At 37.9% G+C, this 14,590-nt stretch overlaps 6 protein-coding genes and 1 non-coding gene across 7 annotated transcripts; 4 read left to right on the forward strand and 3 right to left on the reverse strand.

Annotated features, from left to right (window-relative positions):
* Positions 1 to 358: 358 nt before the first annotated feature.
* SPOG_16403 lies at positions 359 to 432 on the forward strand. Its single transcript has one exon. It is a non-coding gene; the product is annotated as a tRNA-Ala (tRNA).
* On the forward strand, positions 405 to 2,229 carry SPOG_04372 (vacuolar sorting protein Vps68). The gene is made up of 3 exons (XM_013170448.1): positions 405 to 1,338; positions 1,402 to 1,526; positions 1,591 to 2,229. Exons 1-3 carry the CDS (start codon positions 1,246 to 1,248, stop codon positions 1,874 to 1,876), a joined length of 504 nt encoding a protein of 167 aa, XP_013025902.1. The 5' UTR covers positions 405 to 1,245; the 3' UTR covers positions 1,877 to 2,229.
* Positions 1,890 to 4,009, reverse strand: SPOG_04371 (CMGC/GSK protein kinase Gsk31). The gene is made up of 3 exons (XM_013170447.1): positions 3,965 to 4,009; positions 3,740 to 3,921; positions 1,890 to 3,609 (listed from the first exon to the last, which is right to left on the reverse strand). The coding sequence occupies exons 1-3, from the start codon at positions 3,969 to 3,971 to the stop codon at positions 2,653 to 2,655; spliced, it is 1,146 nt and encodes a 381-aa protein (XP_013025901.1). The 5' UTR covers positions 3,972 to 4,009; the 3' UTR covers positions 1,890 to 2,652.
* A 749-nt stretch (positions 4,010 to 4,758) lies between these two features.
* Positions 4,759 to 6,400, reverse strand: SPOG_04370 (TOM complex subunit Tom40). Its single transcript, XM_013170446.1, has one exon. The coding sequence runs from the start codon at positions 6,189 to 6,191 to the stop codon at positions 5,130 to 5,132; it is 1,062 nt and encodes a 353-aa protein (XP_013025900.1). The 5' UTR covers positions 6,192 to 6,400; the 3' UTR covers positions 4,759 to 5,129.
* Positions 6,401 to 6,832: 432 nt separating this feature from the next.
* SPOG_04369 (CorA family magnesium ion transporter) lies at positions 6,833 to 10,436 on the forward strand. Its single transcript, XM_013170445.1, has one exon. It carries the CDS (start codon positions 7,270 to 7,272, stop codon positions 9,691 to 9,693), a length of 2,424 nt encoding a protein of 807 aa, XP_013025899.1. The 5' UTR covers positions 6,833 to 7,269; the 3' UTR covers positions 9,694 to 10,436.
* On the reverse strand, positions 9,891 to 11,206 carry SPOG_04368 (membrane protein complex assembly protein). Its single transcript, XM_013170444.1, has 3 exons — positions 10,498 to 11,206; positions 10,295 to 10,413; positions 9,891 to 10,199 (listed from the first exon to the last, which is right to left on the reverse strand). The coding sequence occupies exons 1-3, from the start codon at positions 10,532 to 10,534 to the stop codon at positions 10,134 to 10,136; spliced, it is 222 nt and encodes a 73-aa protein (XP_013025898.1). The 5' UTR covers positions 10,535 to 11,206; the 3' UTR covers positions 9,891 to 10,133.
* Positions 10,737 to 14,329, forward strand: SPOG_04367 (transcription factor). Its single transcript, XM_013170443.1, has one exon. It carries the CDS (start codon positions 11,785 to 11,787, stop codon positions 13,855 to 13,857), a length of 2,073 nt encoding a protein of 690 aa, XP_013025897.1. The 5' UTR covers positions 10,737 to 11,784; the 3' UTR covers positions 13,858 to 14,329.
* Positions 14,330 to 14,590: the final 261 nt, after the last annotated feature.

The following is a 14,590-nucleotide window of genomic DNA, read 5'->3' on the forward strand; positions in this document are numbered from 1 at the left end:
CTGTATGTGCGAGACATGCATCAATGCGGAATTACTCTTCCTGACAACAATCTTAAAGATGCTGAGCATCTAGCTTATGTCAGTTGGCTCCGGTAGCACTGATTCGAAAGTTGTTTATTTTACATATTTAATGATATTATGGATTATGATTCTATTCAATGTGCAACGTATATATTAAGTAAGAAGAAATTGTAGGTGAAGAATCTAGTAGATGATTTCGATACTTCGTATATATGAAGCAACCGAGTATACAAACTGTTATTACCGTAACTAGAGTTGATAGTCATGAGATATTAAAAACATATAAAAAACTGCGATATGAAATATAACCGTATTAATTCATTTTCAATAACGAAATGGGCATGTGGTGTAGATGGTTATCACGCTTCCTTAGCATGGAAGAGGTCCCAGATTCGAGTTCTGGCTTGTCCAATTTTTTCCCATTCCATTTCTTTGATGGGGTTGGTTGAAGGTTACAAAGTACGAATAAAGCACATCTGTCAAAGCGGTTTTTGTCTGACAGAAGTGTTGGCAAACGACCAATGTCGTTAGTTAATCCCTGCCTTTTTCCTTAAAATTGGTTCCATGCATACGCTTTTGCTATCGTATATTTTCAAACATCCAGCTTGTTGAAATCTCACTGGATAATATACTAACGAGAAAAGTACGTTTTCGTTACTTAAATGTAATTTTGTTCAAAGAGAAAACGCATTTGAAAGCTCGTTTCATTAGAACACGACATAACCAGAATGAAAAATTGCCAGTCCTTTTCATGAAAGAGCCCCTTTCAATGAACGGCACGAAAACCCCTCCGTTTTTGTGCACCACCACATCAACGCATTCGTCAAGCAGTATTCCCAAAAATTGAATTCATAAAGAACATTTTCACATAAGAAAAATACAAATAGACAATGATCAATTTGCTTTCTTCTCCTCGTTCCCTCTCGCTTCTTTTAAGATAAACAAATACCTTGTTTCTTTAAAAGGAACATGTTACCTAAATTGACATTATAGATGCAATGTCTAATATTTATAGCTAAACGTGTCATTAACAAACCACGACGGCACTTTATAAAATAATCAATATTTTTAATTAGCGGAAGCTTTCTTTCACATATAGGCTGTTATTTTGTATTCTTGATAAGCAGTTTGCTCAGAATTGGCCTTGTTGAATTAGCTTTTTAAAGTGAAACCTTCGTTTAATATTTCATATAATCTAAAGTACCTTGAACCTGAATATTGAAAATGCCGTTGTTTGATACATCTTTATTTCGTTTTCGATTGTCATCCCTCCATCTTTCTTCAAGAACCTTAGGGGTTTACTTTGCTGGTGTCATGGTAAGTTGCAATAACAATTTATTTGTTCGATTTCCTAAGTGGTAAGACACTAACCAAGTTCAGTTTGCGTCTGCTGTTTGGGTTTTTGTTGATACAGCACTTTATAGCGCTTTCAATTATGGCAGCACGTTACATATTACCTTTATCGACTGGATCCCGTTTTTATGCTCTGTCCTTGGCATGATTATGTATGTCCTTCCGCATTTCGCCTTTCTCTTAGAGTTCAATATTTTATTAACTGATAAATTTTAGTGTGAATTCAATTGACAAGTCTCGCCTTAGTGGTGATTCCTTTGCATATACCGACGAAAGCCTAGCTAGAAAAGCTCGGTTCATTCTCTTTATTGGGTTTGCTTTACTCGCAGGTGGATTGGGTGGAAGCTTTACGGTATTCATTCTCAAGTATGTCGTTCCTGGTTATTCTCTTACGATGGGTATTGCCAACGTTATCTGCAATGTTCTCTTTATGATTAGTGCAACTACTCTTTGGATTACTGGCAATATGAATGATGACTATCATTACAATTTACAGCTTTAATAATTCTGTTTCTGTTTACTTTCATAATCTCCTTGCTGTTTAATTAGGATGACACATAATTTCAATGATCTCTTTCCTTAAATTCTCAATGCTTAGACACTGTTGGATTTCAAGTACTCGTTGGAATCTTTCATGTCGCTTTGGCAATGTATATATATTATTTGTGAATGAATCAAAATTTGATTGTTTCCTCATTATCCTTTTCTATTCCTTGAACTTTGAGGTATTGCATGTACAACCCTTTTTGAAATCTGAAATTGGATGAAAGAATTCCTATTTATGGATCAGCATACACTTTGAGACTTTATAATCAGATATTTTTTCATAACTCCACTCCTGATAGTAATGTTTATATTTTTTCATTTTGTTTTCTAAAGAAAATGCCTTCGTGCATCAACCCCTTAAATATTATGCTGTGTTTAGAGATAAAAAAACCGGCACACATGTTAAGCGTGAACAGGTAAAATATAAAACGTTGAGCTAAAACGCAGAAAGATACTTTCAAAGCATGAGAAAAAATGAATGTATGACACGCAGGAAAATGAGAAAAAAGGAGTGAGGGGAGAAAAGCCAAAGAAATAAAACACCAATATATCAAGCCTTATGAAAATACGATTTCGAAGCTGTGTAAATGAAAGGACAAAATTTAGAACATTAAAAAATCGTATTAAAGGCAGCCTTAAAAAGAGAGAAAAGATGCCGCATTGAAGGAAAGTGATCATGCACATAAGCTGCTCGATTTATACGTCACGGAAAAAAAAAGGGGGGAAAATATTTCAGACATCGATATTTGCCTGTTTGACTAAAACAGGCTCAAAATTATTTATATCCACGTCGAGATTTTCGTATGTGTGGGGCGGTAATATGCTCTTATTTAAGTTAGGACGAATAGAAAGCTCTTCCAAAGAGAAATTAAAGAGCGGAGGAAGCGGCAAATCATGAATATCAGAATCTCGTTCAACACTATATCTCACATTCGGGTCGCGCAATTCATCAAAAAATGGATGAGTAAGAACCTCAATTGCGGAAATACGTTTGGAGGGTACGTAAACTAGAATTTTCTTTAACAGATCCAAAGCATTTTTTGGTACATCTTTTGGAAGAATTGATTCCAGGAAATGTGGACGGACATTTGGTAATGTATGGTGAACGTAATTAGGATTCATAGAAGTGATTTCTTGTTGAGAAGGTGTACCAAGGACCTTTATGATTTCAACCAATTGCTCAACACTACTATCTCCAGGAAACAATGGACGTCCTAAAATCAATTCCGCTATGACACATCCGGTCGACCAGACATCAATCTTAGTGGTGTAATGATTTGCTCCAAACACCAATTCTGGTGCCCGATAATAACGTGAGCAAATATAGGAAACGTTGGGCTCTGATGGAACTAGAATTTTTGCGCTTCCAAAGTCACATAGTTTCAAAACACCCGTTCGGTAATCGACTAAAAGGTTCTGGGGTTTAATATCGCGATGGCAGATTCCAGTGCCATGCAAATAAGAAAGAGCACGGAAAATTTGAAATGCGTATATTTTGATGGAGAGCATGGACAGAGATTTGTGACGCCGGGTGTACCACCTCATATCCTCAAACACTGTTTCTGGTGAGTATTCAAGCAATAAGCTTAAATGTGTTTCGTCATTTGTTGGATTATGGGTATGATAAAACGCAATTAAGTTAACGATATTTTGGTGTGATATGGCACGCATAATTTGGAGCTCTCGATTCTATTTCAAAAGCGGTTAGCATAAATATCATCAAGAAACAAAGAAAGTATAGAAACTAAAAACTCTATTGGTCAATGCTTCATTCTAGGCTTGTTGTCAAAAGAAACTGCCTGTGAAATCGAATTCCTACCTTGTATCGCTTGTCCTGGAATACCCGCTTAACAGCAATGAATTGTGAGCTACCTATAATCTTTGCTTTCATGACAACGCCAAAACTCCCTGAGCCTACGACTTGGAATAGCTCATAGGAAAGTGTCCGTTCTTCCCCAGTTTTTGCATCCAAGACTACTTTTGTTTCTACGTGCGAGTCATCTAAAGTCTGTTAACAATCCATTTCACCAATTCCTTGTCTTACCACTCATTTCTTAATGTTGTTTGTGTTTGGTTCACTGCACCTGAGTTTAAAAACATACTGTTGACTATACGTCACCTAGACTTAGTTTGTTGATTGCTCAAGTAAATAAAATAGAGATGCGCATCGTAAAGCGGTAGATAACATAGTGAGATGGAAATTAACTAAGAAAGCGTGTTGAACACAATTGTGTAAACAGAAGGAATTCCTTCATGAAGAATGGACAAAGAACTCTTCATTAAATTTCATCCTTTGAGAATAGGTTTCTTAGCGAATGGGTTTGTTTCCCAAAATCGTATTTTGTTGCTGGTGTGAATGAATTCATTTTGTGCTTTTTGTTTGAACTGTAATGTTTCTCCATTTACAAATCCTGACGGGTAAATTTTTGTTTATAAATCAGTTTTTATTTTTATTTTTATTTTTATTTCCTTTCCATTTCCATTTCCATTTGTCTTAATCTGATTCTATCTAATATATTTGTTTCGTTTTTTTTTCATTTGTTTACGTGTTTTGATAACTTTCAAGAAACGGCGTAAACAAACATTACCTCGAAAAAGATAAAATGTCTGCTTCTTTCTTTCAAAAAAAAAAAAAAAGAAAAAGGAACAAATTTGTTACAAACAAGAATCTTTCGACTTAATAAATACAGCCCAAGTCCATCCATCATACTGCGAAAAAGCAGACTTCATAAAAGGCACACTCATGTGGGGGCAACTCAAGAAGAGAATAGCTGTATGCAGCAAACAATGAGAAAAGAGACTGCAAAATAAGAATTAAATAGAAGATTTATAAGTTTTTAAACAGTGGTATTGACAGTGGTATTGTTAAAATGTTCTTTTGCTTCAATAAAAATTTATTGCGGGCGAATGTCGTAAACAACAATGACCAATATGTCTAAGAGAAAAAGCCATGTTTTCATACTCTGAGGCTTTATAGTCTACAATTTGCTACTCAATACATGCTTTGCTTAAACACTTGTCATTCATGATGGAAGCTCAGTTCAATGAAACGTTGCTTCTCCAAAAAGAAAACTCTGCTGTTAAACAAAGGAATTCAGCCTACGAATTTCTTCCTATTGAGAAAGTAAAGAAATGAATAGTAGAATTTTATAGATTATAAATCCTGTTTCATATGCTAATTCATTAAGAAACAGATTTATCCAAGAATTTTAAGCAGCGGGGGCAGCAGGGGCAGCAGCGGGGGCTTGACCAGAAAGCAACTGTTGTTGTTGTTGAATCATCTCATCACTTCCGGGCAACTCCATGCTCAAGCCAAGACCAACCTTGGCGTTTCTATTGGGATGATCAATTTCGCTGCTAAAAGCAAGAGTGATAGCGGGAGCCAAGCGACGTTCCAAATAAACACCAACCTTACCCTTGCTGTCAACTTGACTGCGATAGATGCTTTGAGCAAATTCATACTTGAGACCAACCGATGTAAGTCCTTCAGGCTTAGGGCCAGTCATCAAGGCAGCAGAACGATTCAAGCCGACAGGGGATAATTGACATTCAACACCAGCTTCAACCTTTTCGCTCAACTTGCGCCAGAAAGTGGCAGTAACATCACCTTGAGTACCATTCAAGTGAGCAGTAGCGATCCAGTCATCAGCATTGTAACGAGCCATATAGCTCAAGGCGGCTTCCTCAGGGCCGATAGAGGTAGAAGGCTTTTGCCAGAGAGCCTCTACACCCAAGGATAATTTAGGAGTAAGGGACTGGAGCATGGAAAGAATGTAAATACCAGTCAGCTTATTTTCATACCAAGGGTTCATTGCCTTAACGCTGAAAGAAAAGTCCTTTCCTCTGTGGTCATGCTCAATTTGGCACATGCTGGGGATAGCAGCATCGGCAATTTGCATTTGAACCTTAGAAATGATATTAGGGCTCCAGGAACAGTTCAACATGGCTTGGACAGCACCGTCATTATCAACGCTTCCGCGGAGGAACAATGGCTCACCACCAAACATGGTGCTGAAAGAGTAAGGGGGTAACACTTGGCTGCCAAGAGCAAATGCGTGAGAAACAGTAAACCAAGGGTTGGTAGAGAATCCCTTTGTTACATCAGCTCGAATTCCGGTGAATGCATAGTTAGAAAGCAAGAGATCTTTTGAAACTTCCTTTGACAAATTTTCAGTAGTACCCGGGTTGGTAAGGTTCAAAGAGGACTTGTAGCTATCGATCTTGTCGCCAAGACGTCCAACTGAAGAAACAGCTGTTTGAATATAGTCCATTATGATTAGCTCAGATGTGCTTTTTTGTGGGAACTAGTTTTTAAGATCTTCTGTGAGATTATTAAGTACACAAACCGTAAAGCCTATGTATGTTTCCTTTATTAGTCAACTTGGTGGTTTCGCTTAGGATGAACTCCTTTTTATTTTACTCTGATTAACCACCTTCACGTACAACGCGGTTATGATAATGGTGGAGAGAAGTAGGTAGTTTACCGGTATTTCCTACCACCAGCTGCTTGTGGTAGGGACCAATATAATACTAATAAAAGCATTAGAATATTACAACGAAATATTATTTTATAACAAAATCATCTTTCTGAGAGTCATCCATACCGGTATGGCAAATAACACATTCGTTTTTTTATTAGTTTTAAAACAAAAATACATTTTCTACCTTATTCATAAATACTTCATCTTCACTCACAAACACTTACTGCTAGCCAACTTTCTCGTATAAGCAGTAACGAACGAACGGCTTCTATGTAACTATTTACATATCGAATACCCGATTACAATATTATACAAACAGGCTATATAATACTATACATAACGCATCATGTTGCATTATGCTAAGTGTTTTTTAGGAAATGTATTATTGGTCCCTAAAAGTAGATCTGAGCATCGGGTCTTTGTGTCTTTCCAGCAACACATTTTTTTAAAATTTAAGGAATCTGGTTTTCTTTTCCCTAAAATCGTGTCTATAAGTAGAAGAAGTAAACTCTTTCTTCTTCGAAACAACGATTGTCAGTTAAGGTCCACCTGTTTGATATTTAAAGCCCATAAAGTTGGCGCTCGTGCATCAAAGTTCGCAGGTCTTTTTCGTGCTTCTGGGAAGCGTGAAGAAGCCACCTTAATCCAGGGGTTCAAGGCCATATTTACTCCATATAGTCAAACTTGGCTTGAAGACTTTGGATCTATTCCTGTTTTCACATCCTAGTTTCACCTGTGATTCAAGGGATTAAGCATATTTAGCTTTTTATTCCTTTGATTCAATCCAAAATCAGTCCCAGCTGATTTTATTCCTTTTGTTTTATTTAATTATTTAACATTTCTATTTACCTTTAATTTTTATATCCTAATGATGGGTTCATCTACCGAAAGACATGACGAGACCAGGGAAGTAGCCGGTCCTTCCCAAGCAACAATTGACTATAGTGTTAATTCTTCTGGGAGTGACCGTACTCCGCATTCTTCGCTTTCCACAGAGGAAACTACTCTTGTTCCTGCCAATGAAGCATCAATGTCTCCTCTAAATCATGGTGTCACCGAATCCGAGCCGCTTGATTTACCATCGATAGACACTGAATCAAATAATGCGGCTTCTAGTACGCCCGTAGCACCACCTTCGTTTCCTACGGCTGTAGCACCCATTGAAAATTCAGAGTATTTCACGCAAGGTCATCATGCTGCTTCTTCTAGGCGTCATCGTCATGGAAAGAAAAAAAGAAAGCATTGGCGCAAACAGGCTAAACTTCCCCGTCCGCTTCCTGATAGCGAACCGTGTGCGCATTGTAGTCATGCAAAGAAGCGATCGTCTGGCAAACGACACCGCAAGCATCAAGGACGGAATCTTGCTTCTCGTCATTCCTCTGGGTTGATACAGTTTTCTGAAAGTGCAGCTGATGCGTATCATTCTTCCTACTCCCAGCACCACGGGTATAATTTATCTGGTCAACCTACTATGAAAGCCTCATCAGAGCACCTGGGGCAGTTTTCCAGTAGTGATAAAAGCTCTTCTGAGTCTTTGTATTCAATTTCTTCTATGAGTATAAAGAACGACTCGAATTCAGATTCATTGTCTTCGTCGTCCTCCTCTACTGATTTATCATCGAATCACCGCCCGTTACTTCCCGATGAAAACTTTCTTTTAAGGCCTAATGCTGATGCCGATGGATCTTCATTAGAACCACCTAGAAGATCCAGTGCTACCAAATCTTGCTCAGCTGCCATGAATTCTCCTCAGAATTTGCCAACTGAGATGAATACGCAGTCTGATACAAACTTAGCAGAACAACCTTCAAGGCCTTCTGTTAACTTTGCGCCAGATACATATATGACAAAGGAAGACGGATCTGCTTCAGTTAAATCTGTTGCTTCTCAAAATCGAGATGCGACTTCTCATGTAGATTCAGAGTTACCGAGAGATGTCGAAGAAGATGTCTGCTTCCCCATGCAAGAGGAATCGCTTGCTTATAATGGCATTGACTTTGATGAGCTTGATAATTTTGCATCTGAGGAATTACAGAAGAGAATGGCAGATATGGTAAACTGTCGATCGAGGCAGTACAGTGTCAGCAAACCTTTTGAACCGCATTGGAAAGATTTGAGTCCTCAAAGAGATTCTACTGGGACCTCTTCAGAAGCAGTGAATGACGAAAAACAGGTAAATAAACCATTGAAGAGTTATATTTCTCCCAATAGAGAATCTATAGGATCAAAAGCTCAAAGCCCTCATAGGTTTAGCCTGTTCTCTTCAGGTGAAAATGAAACAATTCATGCTGCTGCGATATCCGATTTGCTAGAAGACGAGGTACATAGTTTCCGTTCTCTTCTTTGCGCCGAGAAAGGTGTCTGGTGGTTAGATTGCTTAAACCCCACTGATAGTGAAATGCGAATGCTTTCAAAAGCGTTTTCGATTCACCCGTTAACAACTGAGGATATCCGTGTTCAAGAAACTAGAGAAAAGGTTGAATTGTTTAGATCTTATTACTTTGTATGTTTCCGGTCATTCGAACAAGATCCGGAAGGAGAAGATTATTTGGAACCATTAAATATGTATATTATAGTATTTCGCGAAGGCCTCTTGACTTTCCATTTCAGCTCTACTACGCATCCTGCTTCTGTGAGGCGTCGTGCTCGTCAACTGAGAGATTATGTCGACGTGAGTTCAGATTGGCTTTGCTATGCGTTGATTGATGACATTACGGATGCATTTGTCCCTTTAATTCGTGCTATTGAGACAGAAACGGAAGCTATTGAAGACTCCGTATTGGTGGGTCGACTGGATGAAAGCTGTGATATGCTTCGAAGAATTGGTGAATGCCGAAAGAAAACAATGGGTATGTTCCGTTTGCTGTATGGCAAAGCAGATGTTATCAAGATGCTTGCGAAACGATGCAATGAAAAATGGAATATGGCGCCAACGGGTGAAATTGGGTTATACTTGGGTGATATCCAAGATCACTTAATTACTATGACATCGAATCTTTCTCAATTTGAAAAGATTCTTTCACGAACGCATAGTAACTACTTAGCTCAGTTGACCTCAAATTCCATTGAAGAGAACTCAAGAATGAACAGTGCTTTAGGAAAAATTACATTAATTGGTACACTGCTAGTTCCCATGAACTTGATTACGGGATTGTTTGGAATGAACGTTCCTATTCCTGGTCAATCAAGTGACACAAACACTTCGTTGGCTTGGTTCTTTGGAATTATTGGTGTTTTAGTTGCCTTGGTAGTGATTGGATGGTTTGTGGCTCTCCGATATAATGCTTTTTAATTTAAAACTTCAAAAGTTGTTTAATACTTATCATGATTGAAGAAGTGAGTTTTCTTTTTACGATGAGATGTAAAAATGGTTATATTTAACAATAAAAAAATGAAACAAAAAAGCATCGGCTTGGTATAAGGTTTAGACCGGTTTGTTTTTTGTTTGAGTTGATTAGTCTTTTCTAATGTTACTTGTAAAGAAAAAGTGAACAGGAGAAGCTACGTCCTTAATATCATTAATTGGTTTAGGTATTAGACGTTTTCGTTTTAAAAGTTGTATTAATAAAAACTAATCGCATGTTACAAATACATAGATTTTTCAGAATACGACTTGTTCTTTGGAGCCTTTAGTTGAAGTAGACCGATTATGAATTTCATAGATGACTTATGAGGGAAGCACTCCGACTAATGAGATGAGATATAAGGCGAACTGATCAAAAATCTTATGAACTATTTGGAAATATCTTTTGGGTTGCGTCGGGCTTCCTCAATCATATGAAGCACACCTTCGGCCGGCTAATACACTGTTAGGAATCTGCAGATGAAGAATGGAGTGGATGAAGGAAGAGTTCCGAAAATCTTTTCCTGTTCACCATTCATGCAATACATACCCTTGAGTCTTTTTTTCTTTTCTCATAGTCAGCTCGAAGCTCTGGCGACAAAGAATCGATCACATGCTGAGGAGAAGGAGTAGTGATTTTCATTGTAGCATAACCAAAACCAACGATTCCTATTGCAAAGAAAGAGTAAGTTAACGTCTAATGAAAGTCTATACTTGACAACCATGATCGATTGTTCTTTCTTCTCAACATACCAACGCCATACAAAAGACTTTTGACGATTCTGTTCATTTTCGGTAGCAGCTTAAAAATGTGTTTGTTTGCTTCGTTTACAACTGTTCCAATCCTTAATGTTAATTCGGTCAATGAATCTTTTCCAATATATACGCGTTGATGTAGCTACAGTAAGATGGATGGCATCTTTACGTTTCACTATTTGAGTGTTTCGTAAGGTGGATTTTATTTTCACGAACGGTTTTTATGCTTGTTGAACCAGAAAAAGACTAAAATAAGCAATAAGACTGATAGAACTCGTCGTACATTTCACAAGATTGACCGACGATGCTATCCATTCATATATAATTTTATGTGATTTCGCCAGCGAGGCCTTTCTTTCACGTTTAAGTCCACTGTTGATGAATCAAAAGAAAAAAAATCCCAAAAATAAAAAAAGTAACAATTAGGATATCAAAAAATGGGGTTTACCTCGAATACTGCCTATGCCTGTCCATTTTTATTGGGAAAGTATAATATCCTCTATAATATGATATATTTGGTTTGATCAACCAGTTGTGAAGAGTATTGCAAGAGGACGTTTGTTTTTCTTTTTTCTATCCATTTCTCTTTCTTTTATACTTATGTTATCGCATTAGTGTGCATTTTCCTTGGCAACTCTTATTATTTCAATCAAATCAACGCAAGGCGTCATATTGTGGAGTACCCCACAATGATCAGCGCTTAAGGACAAATAACATTCCAACGTTATCATCGTAGCTTTGTTTTAACGCATTACGATCGATATGCTTATGCCAATTGTGCTTGCCACGACAATATCAGATAAACTTTTCACCACCAACCCTCCAAAATTTTCGAGCGTAAACTGCGTATTTTTTGAAAAGAAAAAAAAAAAGACTTTCTTTATTTCGAAAAGAATCGGTGGATTTAAATCGAAGCCACTAGTTTTGAAACCCCTATTTCTTCTGGCTAGTCCCATCGGTCAAAGTTTCAATAGTCTTACATAAAGAAAAGTAAAAAATCGAAGTATTACTAATAAGAAGATATTGAATAAATCGTTTTCTATCAAGGTTCTGGTGAGTTTTTAATCTTTCTCTTTATTTTTATCATCAGTCGAGTGTGGTCGTGCTTTATGCTCAATAAAGGGATTTGAAAAGAAACGAGGTATTGATTACGGAAGTTGGCTTTTTGAATCAAACTTGCTGGGGTTTTTTTGACATAGCCAATCTTTTCTAGATACTTGTCTGCAGATTCGATTTCGTCGTTACGCAAATTTTTCCTAAGTTTTCATTCTTCCTTCATTTTGTATGGAAAACAACTTCAATGCTAATGAATTCCGGTTTCTGGAATCTCAGAATTCCTTAGAGAAATCCCATCCACCTCACAATTCCTTATGTACGAATGACTTCGACGAGCAATTCTATTGGGTCAACCAGCATATGAGGCATCTTTGGACTCATTCTAACACTCCCATTTCTGCCTCTGCTACTACCTCAGCAACAGACACACCTTATGGTACTTTTCAACATTCTTTCCATCCATTGAACGGTACCATTAGCGATAATTCTATTACTAAGAATCCCGTATCTCCACATTTCAATCCTTTGCCTCCTGGCACTGGCATCCTTGAAAACCTTCCTTCATCTGAGCCTCGACCTTTGCCTAGTATAGCTTCTGCACATCATGCAAACGGCCATCCCTTGTCTACATCTATAAGTGCCGTTGATTCATTAACTTATTCGGATGACCCATCATTTGCTCCCAAAAACCTACCTGTCCCTACGGAACATTCCAATCACCATTCAATGTTCTCATGTCCTCCACCGGCAAACAATATAATAGGCGAACGATTAGAAAGCGGCAATCCAGTTCCGCAATATGATCAGCACTTAGATCAATCTTTATTGCAAGATTCAGCTCCATTATACCGTGTTTGCTCAGCGCCTGATCCACCTACTGTTTCGAGACCATCAGTACGATGTTTAAGCATCGAGAACCAGTCTTCTTCAACTGCCGATACATCTCCTGATTTTTCAAGCTTAAAAGCGCCTTCAGCTATTTCAGGTTTGGGAGCTTTTGAAAAAGTTAAAGAAAAGCTGGGTGAAGTAAAGAAAAAGCGTCAGCAAACAAAACATGCTTGTGCCAAATGTCAGCGTGATAACAAAAAATGTGATGAGTCCCGTCCTTGCGTGCGCTGTCGAAAAACACAATGTGAAGATCAGTGTATAGACATTCCTCGCAAAAAACGTCCCTTAGGAATGAAACGAGGTCCTTATAAAAAAGGAGGAAGTTCAATGGCCTCTACACGACGGTCTGACCAAGAAAATTATTCTTTAGCCCAGAAGAAAAAGACTACTAGAGTGGATGATACGCTTGAGTCGTTAACCATCAAATCTTCCCAGACAAACCCAAGCAACAACGAATCATCTCAGACAAATGTTTTACAAGACGTTCCTTTACTTGATCCTGCCGAAGAAACTGCCTGGCGAAAATCGAGAGTACGTAGCTATACAAATCCAATCGGTACTGCTGAAAATTTGCATTTTCAGTTGCCTGAAAATCTTCCACTTTACCCGAAAAATTCTCCGTCCGTCGCTGAAAGCGATTCATCCAAAATCCATCCTGTGCACCCTAAACTTCCAATGCCGACAGATTTCTCGGCCTATTCCATGCATAGTTTCCCTGATCAGTCTGTGGATTCGACAATTGGTAGAACCGATGAGTATGTGACTCATCCATGGTCAGTACATGACCCATCCGTAGTTCCACCTCATATAGCACCTCATATAGGATATGAACATCCCCCGGAAGTAAAAATGGAAGACGGGAGTGCCTCGGTAACGGATGGTCCACAAACCGGTAATGATCCATTGCATCCTTCCTACCACATGGGCTATGAAATAAGACATATTCCCGAGGCCGAACAGTATCCCAGTACCCACCCTATGTTTGATGGAATGAGCCATTTGGAACATACTGTGTCGAACGACTCGAGCTATTCACCTCATGATACGAATTTTGCTTCTCCATTAAAAATGGAAGGACAGAACGCATTACCCGAAACTCATTATCCCTTTCTTCGTGGAAGAATACACTCATTTTCGATAGCGGCTGATTCACCTCATCATTTGGTAGAGCGTCCTTGTCTTCATTGCCTCGCTGTGGCCGATAACCCTAACGAGCATGCAAACTTGGCGGATCTTCGTGAAAGACAGCAGCGCGAGTTGGAGTTTACCTCTATGTTATTGTTCCATGATCACCCTTCCTACCACGCTAGGCCCGATCTGAATTTTCACGAAGTCCTGCATCCTGAACATTTTGCATACCCGAATATCCATCACGACAATAGCGACAACTATGACTATTTACACCCACACTAATACTTTTATAATTCTGGATGCTAAATGCTCTTTAGTTTTTTGTACCTTTGCTTCTTAAAAATTTTTTTGTTTGCTTGCAAAACTGTGCTGATTATACGAGCTATCATTGATGTTGCATTCGATCATTTTGGCTTTCTATATCCGCTGCTTTTGCTACGGATAGGCTGTAAATTTGTATAAGTCATATGGTGCATTCATGGGTCATCGAATGTATTTGCATATGCTTAGAAAAGTGTATGGTTTAAAAGCATATTTATTCACTCTTTTAATTGAAACGGAAACTGTTAATTTATTTTATTATGTTCTTTTTTCCTGAATACTTATATCTCGTTATTTACATTTTTATAATTGCATTGCATGACTTGACTCCCTTGGGTTATTAAATTTAAGGTTTTTTAAAATGTGTCTTTCGTTTGGAGTTTTTGTGTTCTATTTTATTTAATGAATTTCTTTCTTAATATATACCTTGGCATTGCGATGAAAGCAATTTCATTTTCCAATACTTAAAACCTTTCCTTTTGTTAATAGATTTTGGTAAACCCTTTCTTTGACGTGGAAATGATATTTTTGTTTCTTTGGCTCTGAAAAACTCGTCGTACTATCGTAACATTATCTATTTATCTTTTTCTAATTTTCTTTCCAAATGTTTACAGCCTTTTTTCACCTCATACTTAACACCTTCTGATGCTAATTTGGTGTTTTCGTTTAGCCAACGTGCAACGTGTTTCATTAA

The sequence above is a fragment of the Schizosaccharomyces cryophilus genome, assembly GCF_000004155.1.
Source record: "Schizosaccharomyces cryophilus OY26 unplaced genomic scaffold supercont4.9, whole genome shotgun sequence".
In the NCBI taxonomy this organism is placed as follows: domain Eukaryota; kingdom Fungi; phylum Ascomycota; class Schizosaccharomycetes; order Schizosaccharomycetales; family Schizosaccharomycetaceae; genus Schizosaccharomyces; species Schizosaccharomyces cryophilus.